General features: G+C 42.7%; 1 protein-coding gene across 6 annotated transcripts in view; it reads right to left on the reverse strand.

The window, feature by feature from the left end:
• The window catches only part of KIAA2012 (KIAA2012 ortholog), a 135,060-nt gene that overhangs the window by 109,574 nt on the left and 7,159 nt on the right, over nucleotides 1-18,327 (reverse strand). For 3 of the 6 annotated variants that reach the window (XM_040228782.1, XM_040228781.1, XM_040228784.1), the window contains exons 3-6: nucleotides 7,142-7,301; nucleotides 5,267-5,422; nucleotides 2,118-2,260; nucleotides 386-578 (exon numbers count right to left, since the gene is read on the reverse strand). In XM_040228782.1, the coding sequence (XP_040084716.1) occupies nucleotides 386-578; nucleotides 2,118-2,260; nucleotides 5,267-5,422; nucleotides 7,142-7,301 (652 nt within the window). The remainder of the gene's footprint in view (nucleotides 1-385; nucleotides 579-2,117; nucleotides 2,261-5,266; nucleotides 5,423-7,141; nucleotides 7,302-18,327) is intronic. The other 3 variants (XM_040228786.1, XM_040228785.1, XM_040228783.1) reach the window with 2 other exon arrangements.

The following is an 18,327-nucleotide window of genomic DNA, read 5'->3' on the forward strand; positions in this document are numbered from 1 at the left end:
GCCATTCCCTTCTCCAGGGGATTTTCCTGGAAAATTCAGGTTTCCTGCATTGCAGGCAGATCCTTGCAGGCTATTATGCAGGGAAGTCCATAATAGCCTTATGAAGGTATTATTATTATTCCCATTCCACATGTGAGAAAATGGAGCCTCAGTGAGATTAAATAACTTGCCCAAGGTCACAGATAGTAAGTGGGGGTCATTTGAGCGCAGGCAGTCTGATTGTGGAATGTGTGTGGTTGAGGACTAGTCTCATTCCCACCTCTGGCTGGACTTCAGTGGTTATTTTCTAAGGTGAGTGGCATGAGGAAGAGACACTCAGCATGCTCAGTGTTCTCTGCAGGATCACGTTTACCCAGATCAACAAGCAAGGCATTTGGCTTCTTACCGCTGAGGTCTGCCTTCCTGTTGGGGAAGGGGAAGGTGCCTCTGTAGTAGAATGCCGTGTGGGATTTGTCATGCAGGAGCCAAGAGTGATCGAAGAGGGCATGCCCGAGGGTCCTCCTGGAGGTTTGCTGTGCTTTTTCATGGTGTCTTTCTTTTGAAGCGTGGATACAACCGTGATTGTCTCTTGACGTGTCCTAGGGAACAACAGATATGCATTCCTGAAAACAGGTTTTGCAAAGGAACAGAGCTGGTTCCTCTAACAGTCAGACTTTGTGGCTAGACTTGTGATTCCAAGGATGAAATCTTCTTAGCAGCCTGAGAAGAAAAACATGGTTATCGTGGCCAGATCTCTAATGCTGTTTATTACATTCATAAAATGTTTTATTGCTGGTGATAGAAAGAATGACATTTAGCCATGCCTGACGTATAGTGCTTTCTTGAAAAAAATTAAAAATCAAAATGGAGCTCTAGTATCATTGTTTTTTCTTTTTGGCAGACTTCTTTCTTTTATCACAGTAAAATATACATAACATAAATGTATCATTTTAACCATTTTTAAGTGTATTGTTCTGTGGCATCAAGGATATTCATGCTAGCATCACTATTTTTATCCATCATAAAATGTCTCTTCCCTCTCACTAGGTGGTACTTCTCTTCTCCCCCTTTCCTGTCTCATTGGCACATGACCTTCTTGTAAGTCATGTGTGTTTATTCAAGATAGGAGCATGGGTTATCTATGCTTCTCTGTTGTACAGACACACACACACAGGCCTTAGAGTTTCAAAAGTTTATTTTTTTCCCTTTGGCTGCACTGAGTTTTAGCTGTGCCATGTGGACTCTTAATTGCAGCATGTGAGATTTAGTTCCCTGACCAGTGGTTGAACCTGGGCCCCCTGCATTGGGAGCACAGTTTCTTAGCCACTGGAGCACTAAGGAAGTCCCTAAAAAGCACTGTTACATTTTTACTGATTTAATCCTCATAGCAAACTTGGGAGGTGTGTGTGATAACAGCTCTATTTTACATAAGAGGTAATTCAGGCTCAAAGTTAAGTTTCTTGGGTGTGCTCATCACAGCTAGCAAGATACAGGACTCAAAACAAGGCTTTTCCAACTCTAAGACCAAAAGCTCTTTTTTTTCTAGAGATGACTAGAGATGCCTAGATGGAGTGAAGAGTGTAGGGAGCATCTGTGGTTGAGTGAGATTGGAAAGCCACAAGTTAAAGTTAAATCAGCTCTTCTACTACAGAACTTCTCGAATGGTCCATGGCCAAGTGGGCACCGTGCCTCTCTGGGAGGAGAATGTGGTACACAGCATTTCCCAATTTATTTATTTATTTTTTACCATGGAGCATCTGGCAGTGCTAGGGTTCTACCAGTTGCACCTTGAAAAACAGGGATCAATAGGCTCAAAGTATTAATACTTTTCTCTTCTCTGGAGGACCCCAAGAAATGGTGACAGGAGAGAGTATCATCTCCAAAGTCAAGAAGAACAATAACAGAAAGTGAAAGTGAAGTTGCTCAGTCATGTCTGCTCTTTGTGACCCCATGGACTGTAGCCTGCCAAACTCCTCTGTCCATGGGGATTCTCCAGGCAAGAGTACTGCAGTGGGTTGCCATTTCTTCCTTTAGGGGATCTTTCCAACCCAGGGATTGAACTTGGGTCTCCCGCATTGCAGTCAGACTCTTTACCCTCTGAGCCATCAGGGAAAGGGGACCCCTATTAGAAACGGTACCTCTGTCTGTGTTTCATCTTCCTGCCAGGGCTGCTTCCTGAGTGGTGGCAAGCAAGTCCCCTGGCTGCCACTGTCCTTGGCTACAGAGCCCTGGTCCACTTGTCCACCAGCCCCAGCTTCCCCTTCATCCAGGTCCTGCTGACCTGCAAAGGTGAACAGCGGGTCAACTTTGCAAGCCCAAATACGAGTATGACGCTGTTAGCTGCTTCCAAACTACCTCCCTTCTTGCTTTTCTGAGCAACAGTGTTGATCAAGGCCCTTGTTCCTCTGCCCTCCTGATTTTTGTATTTCTGCTAGTGTCTCTATGGAAGTGGCAGCCAGCTCAGTGGAACAGACTGTTCTGGGAGTCAGGAGCTCAAGGTTGAGTCATTTCTTGGACTCAGTTTCCTCATCGGTAAAATGTGGATACTGATTTCTTGCCCTTGCTTCCCTGCAGAGTTGTCTGGAGCTCAAATAAGATCATGCATATGACAGCCCTTTGCCAACTGTGAGGGGCTAGGGGATAACCAAGGTGTAACGATGGTGGGATGACCTGCTCTGCTCTGTTGTTACTGAGACGCTCAGTCTGAAGCATTTGATTTCTGGGGCTGTCTACTGGTCGTTTCCTTGTGGAGAAACTCAGACGATCCTCTGTGGTGGGACGGCTGCTTAGCAAGCTGCACTTATCCTGTCTGTGCAACCCCCAGGAAGGATCTGAGTCAACAGATGACTCCAGCATAGTGAACGAATCTTTCATCAATGGTTTAAAGGGTCCTGCAGCTATTTTCATCACTTACTCAAGGTAGATTTATTGCTGAAATAGTCTGGCAAACCTTCCTTGTTTGGAGCTGCTGTAGCAACACCTCAAATCTCTGCTTGTGGCTCTGAGGCATGATGTAGGGTTGTATTTCAACCAGGGGCTCTGGAAGCCCTCAGGAGCTCTGTGTATGTTGGAGCACTGGACTTCTGGAGGCTCGCGGCCAGCCTCACCGTCCCCCTGTATTCCCCAACCTTCGTCATTCCCTACGTCATCCTCATCCTTGGTGTCACTGGGTCAACAGCCAAGTGCCCACCTATGGAGCACTCCCTCCTTGCAGCTCCCCTTCCTCTGCCCATCGGCTTCTGAAGGCGACCTTGGCTCAGAGCTGATGCTGAGAGTGTTGGTGGAGCAGAGGCAGACTCACGCTTAGGTTCGGGGGCTCTGCTCAGTTTAGTGACTCAGGGAGCCCCTCGATCTGCCTGTCCCCAAGACCACAGCTGCATATAGCATGCGGCACTAAAGACCTTTTTATGTGTTTGGAATGATCCTTTGAGGTCAATCCAGGCTTCAGGGCCATCCTTTCTGGTCAGATGCACTTGGTAGCCTCTACCAGCATTTCTAAGGGTATAGGAAGTGAAACTCTGGGCAAATGGCTGCCGACCTGCTGAATGGTCTTACATGGCAGGCTGCTTAACCTGGGGCAGGGTGTTCTGTGTAGGAGGGTACAGAGAGGGATTCTTCCTTTTGGCTGTATCCCAGGTGATATTGAATATATGACTCAATCTATATGAGGGAAACCAAGATTTTTCTCAGCAAATGTCAGCTCTGGCTCATTTGTTTACGCTTAACAGAAACAGGTTAGCAAGGAAGGTATGGGAAGTTTCAGTTTTGAAAGGAGACCACACCATGTCCTCTATCTCAAATATGGGTTCAGATTACTCAAACAGTGTGAATGGGGGTAATAATTTAGAGCTCTTAGACAGCTTTGTACCTATGTCTTCTCCTATGATTTTTTTACAACAATCCAGAGAGGGTGGAATGCAGATAGCATTACTCCCATTTTATAGATAAGCAAATTAAGGATGCATGAAGCGTAAGTAACTTAGTCAACATCACACTGTTGGGGGATCTGAGATTTGTGGCCAGGGCTTTTGCTACTGTCTCCAGTACAGTGTCTGGCAAGGAGAATGAGGCCAACGGGAGATAAAATTAAAACCTATAAAACCATCAGTCAGGGTTCGAGATATAGTCTGAGCTATTTTTCCTTCTTTACAAGTTGGTTTTTGGTCCTTGTGATCATAGGCAATTGGGTGTTACAATTATGTTTAAAAAACACAAGGTAGGGATGTCTCTAACTAACATTTATTGAGCACTTGCTGTGTGCCAGATACTGCATATCCCATTTGAGTCCCAAGGTGGGTATGGTCATCTTCATTTTATAAATGAAGAAACTGAGGCCCATATTGTTCACGGGGTCCTTAAGGCAAGAATACATAGCTTTTCTTCCAAAGATCAAGAGTCTTTTAATTTCATGGCTGCAGTCACCATCTGCACTGATTTTGGAACCCAAGAAAATAAAGTCTGTCACTGTTTCCATTGTTTTCCCATCTATTTGCCATGAAGTGATGGGATTGATGCCATGATCTTAGTTTTTAGAATGTTGAATTTTAAGCCTGCTTTTTCACTCTCCTCTTTCACTTTCATCAAGAGGCTCTTTAAGTACCTCTTTGCTTTCTGCCGTAAGGGTGGTGTAATCTGCATATCTGAGGTTATTGACATTTCTTCTGAGAGTGAAAAGGGCATAAGAAATAATCTAAAATCTAAACTCTAGACATGCACTGTCCAATACAGTAGCCACTAGCCACATGTAGCTATTTAGATGTAAATTAATTGAAAGTAAATAAAAATTTAAAACTCATTTTCACAGTCACACTACCTACTTTTCAAGCGCTCAGTAGCCACATGTGGCAGGTGACTACTATATTGGAATTGGACACTATATATATATACCTCATGGGAAGAGTTGACTCATTGGAAAAGGGGAAGGGGACCACAGAGGATGAGATGGCTGGATGGCATCACTGACTCGATGGACGTGAGTCTGAGTGAACTCCAGGAGTTGGTGATGGACAGGAAGGCCTGGCGTGCTGTGATTCATGGGGTCGCAAAGAGTCGGACACGACTGAGCGACTGAACTGAACTGAACTGAACACACATATGTATATATATATGCAAAACATTCCATCATTGCAGAAAGTATTATTGGATGGTGTTGGTCTAGACTAACTCCCTCATTTTGTAGGTGAGGACAAGGAAACCAAGACTCTTTAGACCTTACTTTGAAAAACTTCATTTTATGTTGTTAAAAATCCCAATATTTGAGATCTGGTTTGATAAAATCAACATGTACCTTGTCCAAAAGATTTTCTTTGTTGAATCCAAAATGGAGGGAAGACAGGCAGGAGATGGTATTTGGGGGGTACACCTGAAAGGTCCTGTTGTGGCCTGAGATTCTTTGGTACATTAAGTTGACTGTCCTGAAGCAGCACAGAATCCTTGATGTATCCTGAAGAGTAGGTCAGGAGTTATTGGTAGAAACAATGGTTGTCAGTCTAGAGGTCTTGATGGTAACTACAGGTTTCCCCACTTGCATTAGTCTTAGCTTTGGACATTGCCCATTAAGAAAGACAGTTAGAAGATGGAAGAGATTAAAAAATCAGATAGAACCCATAAAGAGTTCTCTAGCCAATGTCTTGGGTGCCTCTCTGGTTCTGTACCATATATATGCTTCTTCCACCCCACCATTCCCAGGAATTGGGTTCCCCTGGTGGAAGGAACATGGCTGTTTCTTTGGGGTTGGGTAAAAGGCTCCTCCTGCCTTAGATGAAGTCACAAGGTTTCTCCTGGATGTACCTGGCTTGCTTCTGTAACCCCTGTGATTCTCAATCCATTCTACAAGTACTTATTGAGGGCTTACCAATGGTCCCACCTTCTGCTAGGTAGGAACTATGGCAAGAGGCCCAAGAATGCACGGACACACGGACCTTTCCTTAAACCACACCTTGTAGCCACATGACTTTCACAGAAGAGTCTGAGACATCTTTTGATATTAAGAAGGGCTTTCCTCCTTGAAGATTTTGGGCCTGGGCTATGGGGCAGTGGCCTGTCTTGCCCTCTGCAGCACCTAACAATAAACATATCTCTAGTTAAGAGGCTCTTTCTCACAAGCGTTAGATAAATGGAACTGCCTGGAACTGTGGGCCGGCCATGAAGGGTAAACCAATTACCGGGCAAGCCCACAACTCTCGTTTTCCTTCAAGTCATCACTTAATTGGGGAGAGAGTTGTTTTCTCTTCTCTTCCAAAGTAAACCTATAAAGCAAGAGAGAGTCAGTCTTCCCCTGGTCCCGTCTGTTTGCTGGTGCTGAAGAGATGGCAACTAGCCAGGCAGGCTTTGGCAGATCCTACTGCTCACCCTTGTCTTCCCCAATAGGTTTGCCAAATACAATATGGGATGAACAGTTTAAGTTGAATTTCAGATAAACAACGAATACCAATTTTTTTAAAGTAGGAATATGTACAAATATTGTAAGCTTAACTTTTCTTCTTTTTTTGGTTAGTGCCTGTGTGTGTGTGTATGTGCACATATGTAGATGCTAAACTGGCCATTAATTCCCAGCCACTGCCTGCTTTTATTTTCAGGCCTTCACAGAGTGCATTTGGGGTGTCTGCTCAGCAGCAGGGTGTCTCTGGTGGGTAGCGCTGGAGAGCCACCATCTTCGAGGAGAAAGTCTAACATTTCTCCGTCCTAGGAGATTTGAGGTCCCCTCCGAAGGGGAAGCAGTGGTGTTGGGAAAATTGTGGTGTCGGAGGTGTGGGCAGGACCTGGCTTCCGGTCTCAGCACAGCTTTTGGCTGAATGACCTTGGACATATTACTTTACCCCCTGGGGCTCTTTTTCCTTCTCGTGTAAAAGATCGAGATTGAACTGGAAGACATGGAGTCTCTGAGTGGGCAGGCCTGGGAAGCGCGTTTTGCTCCGGATGAGGGGCCTGAGGCTGCTGAGGGGCGCTAGAGGGAAGGCGAGACTTCAGGCTGCCGTCCCTCCGCAAATCTAGGAGAGGCGAAAGGTGTGATGGTTGCTTGCAAGCTAACAAGATCGAGCACTTTTAACACAGAATTGGGCGTGAAATTCTGATGTTTCAGACACTCATGGAAAACACACTCTTGTACCAGAATGCGGGGCGGGGCAGCTCAGGGCATACCTCCTCCCACATCCCCACTGACCTGCACACTGGAGCTTGCATATGGTGCCAGGGGGCCACGTCCGCAAGAGGCCGCGGAGGTATCTCTTGGCTGAGTACCCAGGTTGGATCTGCCTCAGGCCCTGGCTCTCTGGTTGGCTTCGGAAGTGAAGGTACGGCTGCCAGGCTCTGTTCTGCTCTCTCTGTGGGGACACCAGTCAGGAAACAGCAGGGCTGCTGAGCCCGGAGCCCCCCAGTGATACAGGCTGGCTAGCACAACCATCCTCATCAGAAATCCGGGGACTCCTGATAGATGCTGCAAGACACCAGAAACGGATGCCACGGCCAACAGACATAAACCAAGAGCCCAAGGAGCAAAGCTCTGAAAGTCCCCTGAGGATTTGCAGTTGGAAGGAGAAGGAGAAATGAGAACTACCAGACCCCATCTTGAGACAGAGCATCAGAAAAGAATAAAGAGCCTCAAAGGAAAACAGAGTATTTAGTTTAGCCTGTGGAAATCAGTACCTTAAAAGTAGCTCTGTACAGCGGTGGGAAAGAGCTTGACAAGTCAGTGTTAGCATTCTATGTTTGCCATATGAGTAATGGGACAGACAAGCTCTGTCCATGTTCAAGGGGAGCACTGCATTTTGAAAATATCTGGCTCTGCAGCATTTCATTTCAGCCAGGGAGGTTTTTGGGCACCTACCTGCCAAAGCCACTGTAAGTCATGGCAGATAAATGTGAATAATAACATCTTACATTTGGCTAGGTAGGGCTTTATATAAATACAAATAACTTTTATTTCGTTATAATCCTTTAAGGTAGATGAGTTAATATCATAACCACTAAGATGAGGCAGAAACTCCCTCAAGCACAAGAATAGCAAACATGTGGTACTTGTGTTGATATCTCTTTTCATCCCCCTGGTGCCTGGCAGACATCACCAATCAATTACAGCACTCTTGACTGATGAACTGATTGTGATCTCAGCATCCTTCTCTTTTAAAAGCTAAGGCATGATTTATATTTAATAATATGCATAGAGCTTAAATATTCAATTTAATACAACCCGACAATTCAATTATACACCTTTGTAGCCACCACACAAGATAAAATATAGAACACTTTCTAGTCAGTGTCTCTATACATACCAGGTAATCACCATTCTTAGGTGTGGTTAGTAAGATACTGGCCTGAGTTTCTTTGCCATATCCTGGCAAATTTACCAGTGAAGGTTTATAGTTTAACAAAAAAAGAGAAAGGAAACAAGAAAAATATGGCAATTTAAAGCCTGATTGATGGGTGAGAGGAAGTCTTTAGGGTTTGGGTGCTTGCCCTGCTACACAAAGCTGTGATTTGCTCGCATTCTGATTAATTCAGGAAATGGAAATGCCACAGAGTGGACGCCCACAGCCATCGCTGAGGATTCAAGACCACCAGGGACTTCTCTTTAGCTTAAGAGAGGGCTAGAATGCCAAAGTCCATAAAATGAAGGAATTCCTCTGCTGGGAAGAGGTAAACAGGTATCTAAGGCCTTCATTCATTCATTCATTCACTTATCAAGCAATTCTAATGCCAGGCACTGGAGAAAAAGCAACAAAAAAAGCAGATCGATAACTAATAAATAAATTCAGTAAAAGGTAAAAGAAAGCATGGCTTATTATTCAATTGAATCTATTTTTTTGGAATTTGTTAATTAAATGAATGCTTGGAATCCAAGCACAGAACATCAAGTGGTCCTTGATGTCTAGAGAGTTTATATGGCAAAAAAAAAAAAGAGTTTACTTCAAGTGCAAACAGAGCCTGAAAAATTCAGCCCCATTTGAGGCTTTCTCCAAAGAACATGTGAGAGTGAGTTGTAGGGAGGTCAGTGAACACAAAATGACTTAAGTTCTTTCACTCACTCCATTTTTTTCATTCATCATGTAGCAAGAATTTGTTGAGCACCTTCTATGTGCCAGGCACTGTGTTAAGCCCTGTAATATGGAGCCATCATAATAAGGCCTTTTCTGGATGAACTGGAACTTCATTTCCTCCCATAAGCCTTTGCTTTCAATGATTCTCCTCTAAATGTGATAAGACCAAGGCTCCTCTGAGATGCCGTGGCCTGGAGCAGACTGCACGATGCACTGTCTGAAGTGGACAAGAGCTCCTTGTTTCTCAGCAGTGTGCATTTCTGAAGCTCCAGCTTGGTTCTGGAGCTTTACTGGGCTGCTTGCTCAATGGGGCAGAGATTAAGGAAATTCCTTATCCTGGAATTTGGCACATCTTGGTACATTTTTGCTTCAAGTTTGAACGCTGATCTTGGCCTCTGTGGTCATTTCCTGTTGCTGCTGTAACAGACTACCACACATTCAGTGGCTTTATTTTTAAATTATTATTATTTTTTGGCCATGCCACTCGACTTAGTTTCCTGACCAGGGGTTGAACCTAGAGTAGTGGAGTGAAAGCACTGGGTCCTAACCACTGGACACCAAGGAATTCCCCTTATAGTGGCTTTAAGCAATACAAATTTGTTATTTTACAGTTCTGGAGATTAGAAGTTTGAAATGGGTCCCACTGGGATAAAATCAAGTGTTACAGGGCTTTCCAGAGGCTCTAGAGAGGAAGCTGTTGCTTTGCTTTTCCCAGTTTCTGGAGGTTACCTGCATTCGTTGGCTTGTGACCCTTTCCTGCATCTTCCAAGCCAGCAACAGTGGGCTGAGTCCTTCTCATGCTGCATCCCTCTGGTTCTCTCTTTTGATTCCTTCTTCCATGTTTAAGGATCCCTGTGAATATACTGGATCTGTCCAGATAATCCAGGATAACCTCACTGTTTCAAGCTCATCTGGTTAGTGACCTTAACTTCTCTTTGCCATCTAACCTACTTTATTCATAAATTCCAGGGATTAGGATGTGGACATCTTTGGGGGGGGCCACTATTCTGCCTACTACAGCTTCTTTAAATTTTTTTTTTCTAGTTTTCTGGTTCCGGTTGGTAATTTCTCAAATTATGCCTGTGAAGTTGGTTGTAAAGTTCACATCTCATTGCATAAATTGAAGCATTGCCAGAGGCCTAAGACCTGCTTAGGTTACTGAAAAGCTCACTCAGGGTTAAACCTGTTCATTCATTTCCAACATGTGCAAAAAGTGGCAAAAAGTGGAGTAAATGTCTATTTTATTGGCAATCTCATAAAAGTTTATTTTATAAATGAATAATCATGGTGGAAACACTGGAAGAAAATACATTAGAATTTTAATAACAATGGTATTAGAATGTTGGGCATAAGATTACAGATAGTTTTTTCTTCTCTCATTTTTATAGAATCAAAACTTCCATAAAATAGATTATATTTATAAATGGAAAACATGTTAAAAATTGATGTATTGATATTTTATTGCACCCACTGCCCTTTCATAGTTTCTGCATACTTCTCCCTTCCTTCTCCAACATGATCCTGGACCTCTAACTACCAAAGACAACTCTAAAACATGAAAGGAGGCAGAAGGGATCCAGGAAGGGAGTTCCTGGAATGGGAAAATACACAGCAGCAGGAGGGTGGCTGCCGATGGCTCCAGACTTCTCAGGCTTGCCTTGGCTTTGCTAATCAACCCCAGCTTTCAGTTTCTTCTGAAATGAGTGATTAATGTGTACAGAGGGCTCTCTTGCTCTTTTAAAATTCATTCATTCGTTCATTTTTCACTGTCCTGGGTCTTCCTTGCTGTCCGGGCTTTCCTCTAGTTGTGGAAAGTGGGGGCTACACTTCGTTGCAGTGCTCAGGCTTCTTATTGTGACGGCTTCTCTTGTCATGGAGCAGGGTGCTAGAGCACAGGCACAGTAGTTGGGGCGCAGCGGCTCAGATGCTCTGTGGCATGTGGGATCTTCCCAGACCAGGGATGGAACCCACATCTCCTGCACTGGCAGATGGATTCTTTACCACTGAGCCACCAGGGAAGCCCAGAGGGCTCTCTTATCCACATGCCACTAGGAGTGCATCCTCTAATGAGGAACTTACTCTGGCCTGCTGTCTCTTCGGTATCCTCCGGCCCCCATGTGCAGAGGGGTGAGGGGGTTCCCTTGCATCTGGCCCCAGCCCCCCACTGGCTGTCATGGCCATGTTATTCCACTCCTGGCAGGTGAGGGTTTTCAGAAGATGGAAGGAGCCCATGTGTGCAATGCTCCCGCCTTGCAGATATGGGGTGGCAGGGTGCCAGTGTCCCCAGGAAGACAAGAAACACCCGGATTGCCAGCTGCCATTGTACCACAAAGGGTGGCCAGCCTTTGTGTGCAGGAGTCCACAGAGCGATGAAGAGAGAAGTTCAGATATCCCAGGGCTGGCAGGCAAAGCCATCTGTAACTTGACCCTACCCATTTCTCCAGGTAAGAGCCACACCTGTCTAGTTACTCTAACTTTCCTCTGCCACTCCCTTCTCTGGGCCTTCACTGACCTATGCCCAGAGAGTCTCTCTCCAATTATTTTTACCACAAGACTTAGCTCAAATTCTACCTCCCCCAAATGTCACTCTAGATTTTCCTAGCAAGAAGCAATCACAGTCTCTACCATCTTTATACTTTAAGTGCATATTAATAAAATGTAGTCTAGATCCTCTCCTAGGCTGCCTTGTATCAAGTGTCACGGGGGCACAAATCTGCCTCCCTGATCACATTGTACCCCCACCCCTGCTGGGCAGAGTTTATGGCCTCCCCCCGCCACGCCCTGGCAACTACTGTGTTCATCTACTAACAACTATTTGCTGAGAATTTGCCATGTGTCAGGCGATGTTCGAGGCATTATTTAATAACTATTCAAGATGTTAACTCAGAGGAATGGAAATCCCCCAAATAGCCCTGTACTTTTCTGCTGACAACTTGTCTCCTCAAGCTGCCCACTCCAGTCAGAAGTCCTTCTCTCCAGAGGAGCAAAGCCGGTCGTCTCCTGCTCTGAGACATAGAGCCCATGTGCTCTGGCCAAGACCAAGCCCTAGGACAGAGAGTGACCATCATTGTTGTTATACATGTGTAGTAGCCAGACTTGGGGCTCCCAGGTGAGTGCAACCAGAGTCAAGGTGAGGGTAAGGTGGGGAGGGGAGAGGTGTGTGTCCACTTAAAGCTGTGCCTGAAAAGACTTCTCAACCCTGGCCTGATTTTCATCAGTCTTGTATAAACAGTGCCACTTTCAGCCAGCTCTTTCTCTGCAGGTTTAATTTCTGAGAGTCTGTGCAAATGATACTATCTCTCCCAAATATCTTTGGTGGTCATGTGTTACTGAATATCAGGCTGTTAAGAAGAGAATCATAAAGTGGTTTGAATTTTCCCATAGCTGCAATGTTGTAACAGGGTTTGATTCCTGACCAAACCATTTAGTATCAAAGATTTGACTAGTCATATGCCACAAAAGCAAAGATAAAACAACTGGAATTGAAATCTGAAAATATGAAGCTTCAGTTCCTGTAAGAACTCAGTCTGCTTTAGTTTGAATCTTGGCTCCATCATTTACTAGCTGTCTGGCTTTGGGGAAATTACTTGACCCATCTGTGCCTCAGTCTTTCTGTCAAATAAAGATGATGAAAGTACATACCTTGCATGCAAAAAAAAAAAAAAAAGAAGTTGAATCCTTATCGTGCACCATATATAAAAATTAACTCAAAATATAGTTAATATACAGGGCTTCCCTTGTGGCTCAGACAGTAAAGCGTCTGCCTACAATGTGAGAGACCTGGGTTTAATCCCTGGGTTGGGAAGATCTTCTAGAGAAGGAAATGGCAACCCACTCCAGTATTCTTGCCTGGAAAATCCCGTGGATGGAGGAGCCTGGTAGGCTACAGTCCATGGGGTCGCAAAGAGTTGGATACGGTTAAGTGAATTCACTCACTCACTCATAGTTAATACAAGAGCTAAAACTATAAAACTCTTAGGATAAAACTTAGGGGAAAAGCTTCATGACATTGGATTTGGTGATGATTTCTTGGATATGACACCAAAAGAACAGGCAACAGAAGAAAAAGTGGATAAGTTGGACTTCATGAAAATGTAAAATCTGGAAATTCCCTGGTGGTTCAGTGGTTAAGTCTCCATGGTTCTCTTGCAGGGGGCACAAGTTTGATCCCTGGACAGGGAACTAAGAACCCACATGCCATGTGGCCAAAAAAAGAAAAGAAAATGTAAGACTCTTCTGCATCAAAGAACACTATCAGGAGTGAAAAGGCCAACCCACAGAAAGGGAGAAATTATTTTCAGGTCATATATTTGATAAGGGCAGAATGTATAAAGAACACTTACAACTCAAAAACAAAAATCAATCTGATTTTAAAGTGGGCAGAAGACTTGAACAGACATTTTCCCAAAGAAGATATATAGATGGCCAATAAGCATATGAAAAGATGTTCAATATTACTTGTTATTAAGAAATGCAAGCAAAACCACAATGAGATACCACTTCACAGTCGTTAAGAGCTATTATTTTAAAAAAACATAATATAACAAGGGTTATTGAAGGTTTGGAGAAATTGAAACACTTGGGCAAGGCTAATAGGAATGTCAAATGATGTAGCGGCTGCTATGGAAACCAGTATGGTTGTTCCCTAAAAAACAAAAAAATAGAATTATGTATGATCCAGCAATTCTACTTCTGAGTATATACTCAAAAGAATTAAAAGCAGGGAAATTGACAGATATTTATACACCCATATTTATAGCAGCATTATTCATAATGGCCAAAATGTGAAAGCAATCTAAGTGTCCCTCAACTGATGAATGAATAAACAAATAGTGGTATACACACTCTTGAGAAATCTGTATGCAGGTCAGGAAGCAACAGTTACAACTGGACATGGAACAAAAGACTGGTTCCAACTAGGAAAAGGTGTACATCAAGGCTGTATATTGTCACTCTGCTTATTTAACTTCTATGCAGAGTACATCATGAGAAATGCTGGGCTGGAGGAAGCACAAGCTGGAATCAAGATTGCCAGGAGAAATATCAATAACCTCAGATATGCAGATGACACCACCCTTATGGCAGAAAGTGATGAGGAACTAAAAATCCTCTTGATGAAAGTGAAAGAGGAGAGTGAAAAAGTTGGCTTAAAGGTCAACACTCAGAAAACAAAGATCATGGCATCTGGTCCCATCACTTCATGGCAAATAGATGGGAAAACAGTGGAAACAGTGTCAGACTTTATTTTTCTGGGCTCCAAAATCACTGCAGATGGTGATTGCAGCCATGAAATTAAAAGATGCTTACTCCTTGGAAGAAAAGTTATGACCAACCTAGATAGCATATTGAAAAGCAGGGACATTACTTTGCCAACAAAGGTCCGTCTAGTCAAGGCTATGGTTTTTCCTATGGTCATGTATGGATGTGAGAGTTGGACTGTGAAGAAAGCTGAACGCCAAAGAATTGATGCTTTTGAACTGTGGTGTTGAAGAAGACTCTTGAGAGTCCCTTGGACTGCAAGGAGATCCAACCATTCCCTTCTAAAGGAGATCAGTCCTGGGTGTTCATTGGAAGGAATGATGCTAAAGCTGAAGCTCCAGTACTTTGGACACCTCATGCGAAGAGTTGACTCATTGGAAAAGACTCTGATGCTGGGAGGGATTGGGGGCAGGAGGAGAAGGGGACAACAGGGGATGAGATGGCTGGATGGCATCACAGACTCTATGGGCATGAGTAAACTCCGGGAGTTGGTGATGGACAGGGAGGCCTGGTATGCTGTGATTCATGGTGTCGCAAAGAGTCATACACGACTGAGTGATTGAACTGAACTGAACTGAACACATAGTGAAGTGCTATTCAGCTTTCAAAAGAAAGGAAATTCTGATACCTGCTACAGTATGAACGAACCTTGAAGACATTATGTTAAATGAAATTAAGCAATCACAAAATACTAAAAGGAAAACTACCATATGATTTTACTCTTATGAGGTATATGCAATGGTCAAATTCATAGACACAAAGATTAGAACAATGGAAAATGGGGAATTACTGTTTAATGTGTATAGAGTTTTAGTTTTTCAAGATAAAAAAGTTTTGGAAATGGATGGTGGTAATGGTTATATAGCAAGGTGAATGTACTTACTGCCACTCAGCTGTACACTTAAATTGATTAAAATGGTAAATGTTATGTTTATGTATATTTTACAACAATAAAAAGTACACATAAAGTTGTTGTGAGGATTAAATGAGATAGTATAAAGTGCTTAGAATGCTGATGGGTACAATACTGTTACTTGTTTGCCTATTACTTAGGTATTAGCTGTTATTATACATACTGTCCATCAGATGGTTATACCAGGGAGCCAGTGAATGAAATACATACAGCCAAGCCTACTGGGTCATATGTATGGCTTATTGAATATGTTACCTGCAACCCAGGTTGGTTTTATTGAAAATCTGATTCGTGTTCCTAGAAGTATAGTAAAAGGTTTTGAAGGATGTGTTGGAAGAACCAGAGCCCTTTTAAAAAAAACGCTGTTTAAAGCAGGAGAGATGTTTTTTTCCCTTGGAGCATGTGGAATCTTCAAAATCAGGTCCTCTAGGTATTAAGAGTGGAGCTTTGGATCAGCTGTCTAAGCTCTAATTCTAGCTCCACCACTTAGAAATATAACTTTGGAAGAGTTAGTTAACCTCAAGCCCCCATTTCTCCTGCTACACTATGGAGGTAATGGTGGCACCCTGCTCATAAACTTGTGCAGATTGAGTGTAGTTATAGAGATTAAATGGCTGACCTACTGCAAGCATTCAGTAAATGTTGGCTATTATTGATAAAACCTTTGACCTCGTCATCACAGATGACCCATGCATCTCTCCTGATGTTTCCTACTTCTAGTTTGTTAAAAGCTCTAAGTACAGCTGCTCAGGAGCTGCCTAAATGGAGTACACTTAGCAGAAGGAGTGAAGTCAGGTCATACTCCCCTCGCTGCTTTGGTGCCTCTCTTGACACCTTGTTAGCTTCCCCAGTGGCTCAGATGGTGAAGAATCTGCCTGCAGTGCGGGAGACCCAGGTTTGATCCCTGGGTCCAGAAGATCCCCTGGAGAAGGGAACAGCAACCGACTCCAGTATTCTTGCCTGGAGAATTCCATGGCAAGCTAGTCCATGGGTTGCGAAGAGCCAGGCATGACTTAAATGACCAACACTTTGACACCTTGTTAACAGCCATCAGAGCATTTCTTAGAGACACCATCAAACCAGTAGCAGGTAATTATTCAGGACTTGCAAACGGACTTTGTTTTCCTGATCACTGGCTGAAAGGATAATGTATTATTCTTCCTACTTTTCTATATCTTTCTATTTTATATAATAAGCTAACATTATGATTAGGATGGGAAAATAAACTTTATTCAAAAAACATTATCACAATATTACTTGATAAAATAGAAGCCTGAAGTTACCTTTGTGGGCTGCATACTGACCGTAAACACCCTTTGGATAGTTAAGCGCCTTGAGTACAGAGATTAGGCAGTGTGGAATCAGCGGAGAAAGGTTGACAATGCTTTTAAGTGTGCGTGTGTGCTAAGTCGTTTCAGTCGTGTCCAACTCTTTGCAACCCTGTGGACTATAGCCTGCCAGGCTCCTCTGTCCATTGGATTCTCCAGGCAAGAATACTGGAATGAGTTGCTGTGCCCTCCTCCAGGGAGTGTAACCACATTTATAAGGGAGATGACAGACCCAATACAACCTTGGTTGAAACCAGTTATAGTAAACTGAATCCTGTTCCTCCTTCAATGGGATAAAGAAATGAGATGTTCTGTGAAATGAACTTTTAAACAAATTATTTTTAATACATTATTTAGTCAAATACCATGTTAGACATTTAAAATATTACTGGACTTATAAAATTCTAAAAATATAAGAAGAATAAATACTAAAACAATGAAAATTAGTTACATTTTCTGATGATTTGAGAGGTACTTGAGGTTTCTGCTAGGCTTCAAAAGCGTCATGTTGATTGTTATCTAGATACTACTCCAAATTATGGTTATTTAGATTTCATAGTTATTTGATTTTTAGATACATGATGGGAAGCTGGATGAATTAGAAGCCTCATGGTTTTAACTTTAGAATATTTGAACAGTATTTCCTTATTTTTTTTTTTAAACCCAAGCAACGTATCTGTGTGTATCTAGAAGAGTAAGAACTCTGACATCTAATGTCTTGACTTAGCATTTATCTTTGCTCATTAGGAAGTTGGGCCGTCGAGAAAGTCAAAGAGTAGGTGTGTGTTGGGCTATAAAACTCAGACGGATTGCTGCATGCTTGTCATTAGATGCATATATAGCACTGGAGATGGTGTGAGATGCTTTAAAAATTTGATTTCACCTTCCTGCGACAGCCTTGATTCTCACGGGTCTGAGTGGAGCCTGCGTTGTGTGGCTTTCCTGATTCACAGCTCAGCCAGGAGAGTTCTTTCTGTGAGCAGCACTGCTCTATCGATTACCGCATTTTGGCATTTTGGCTCTTTTGCTTTGACTGTGGTGTTTTTAACTCTTGTACTATATTATTTGGATGATGAAATGCTGGCCCCGAGGAACAGATGGTGTGATGATCGCAGGGCTCAATTTACAGCACTGTTTCTATCCTGGTTCCCTGCCCAATCCTACCTGGCTCTCTACGGTCAACCTGGAGACTACTTTTCACTACCCTTTCAAGGGCACAGGCTCTAATGTTTTAAATCCCAGGACTTAAAATTTTTTTTTTGGAAAGGATATGTAAAAATAAAAGTATGACATAATCTCACCACCATGGTTAAATTTTGATGTGTATCTTCCTGTTTATATAACTAATTTTAAAAAATTGGGATTATAGTCGAGAGGTGATGTTTTCTATACTGTCTAGTCTTGAATTCTGGTGTAATTATCTACATGGCTGTATAACTTTGAGTGAATTACATGAATTCTCTATGGTTTAATTTCCTTACTTTTAAAATGAGATAATAATAGTACCTACCCCCACAATTGATAGAAGGTATATTGAGTTATATAATAGAAAGTACTTAGAACAGTGGCTGGAACATTTTAAATACTAAAAAATATTCAATTAATGAATATTGGTATTTTTATTAACTGAGCACTATTTTTTAACCTGCTTTAAAAAAATACACTGTATTTTCTTATGTTATTCGTCACTTTATTATTTACTCATGACATGTTATTCATGAGTAATACATGACTTTATTACCTGACCCCAAAATCATTGTATGACTGTGTTTAATCAATGTCCCATTGTTGGACATGTATTATTTTCAGTGTT

This window comes from Oryx dammah, unplaced genomic scaffold (assembly GCF_014754425.2).
Source record: "Oryx dammah isolate SB20612 unplaced genomic scaffold, SCBI_Odam_1.1 HiC_scaffold_27, whole genome shotgun sequence".
Lineage (NCBI taxonomy): Eukaryota > Metazoa > Chordata > Mammalia > Artiodactyla > Bovidae > Oryx > Oryx dammah.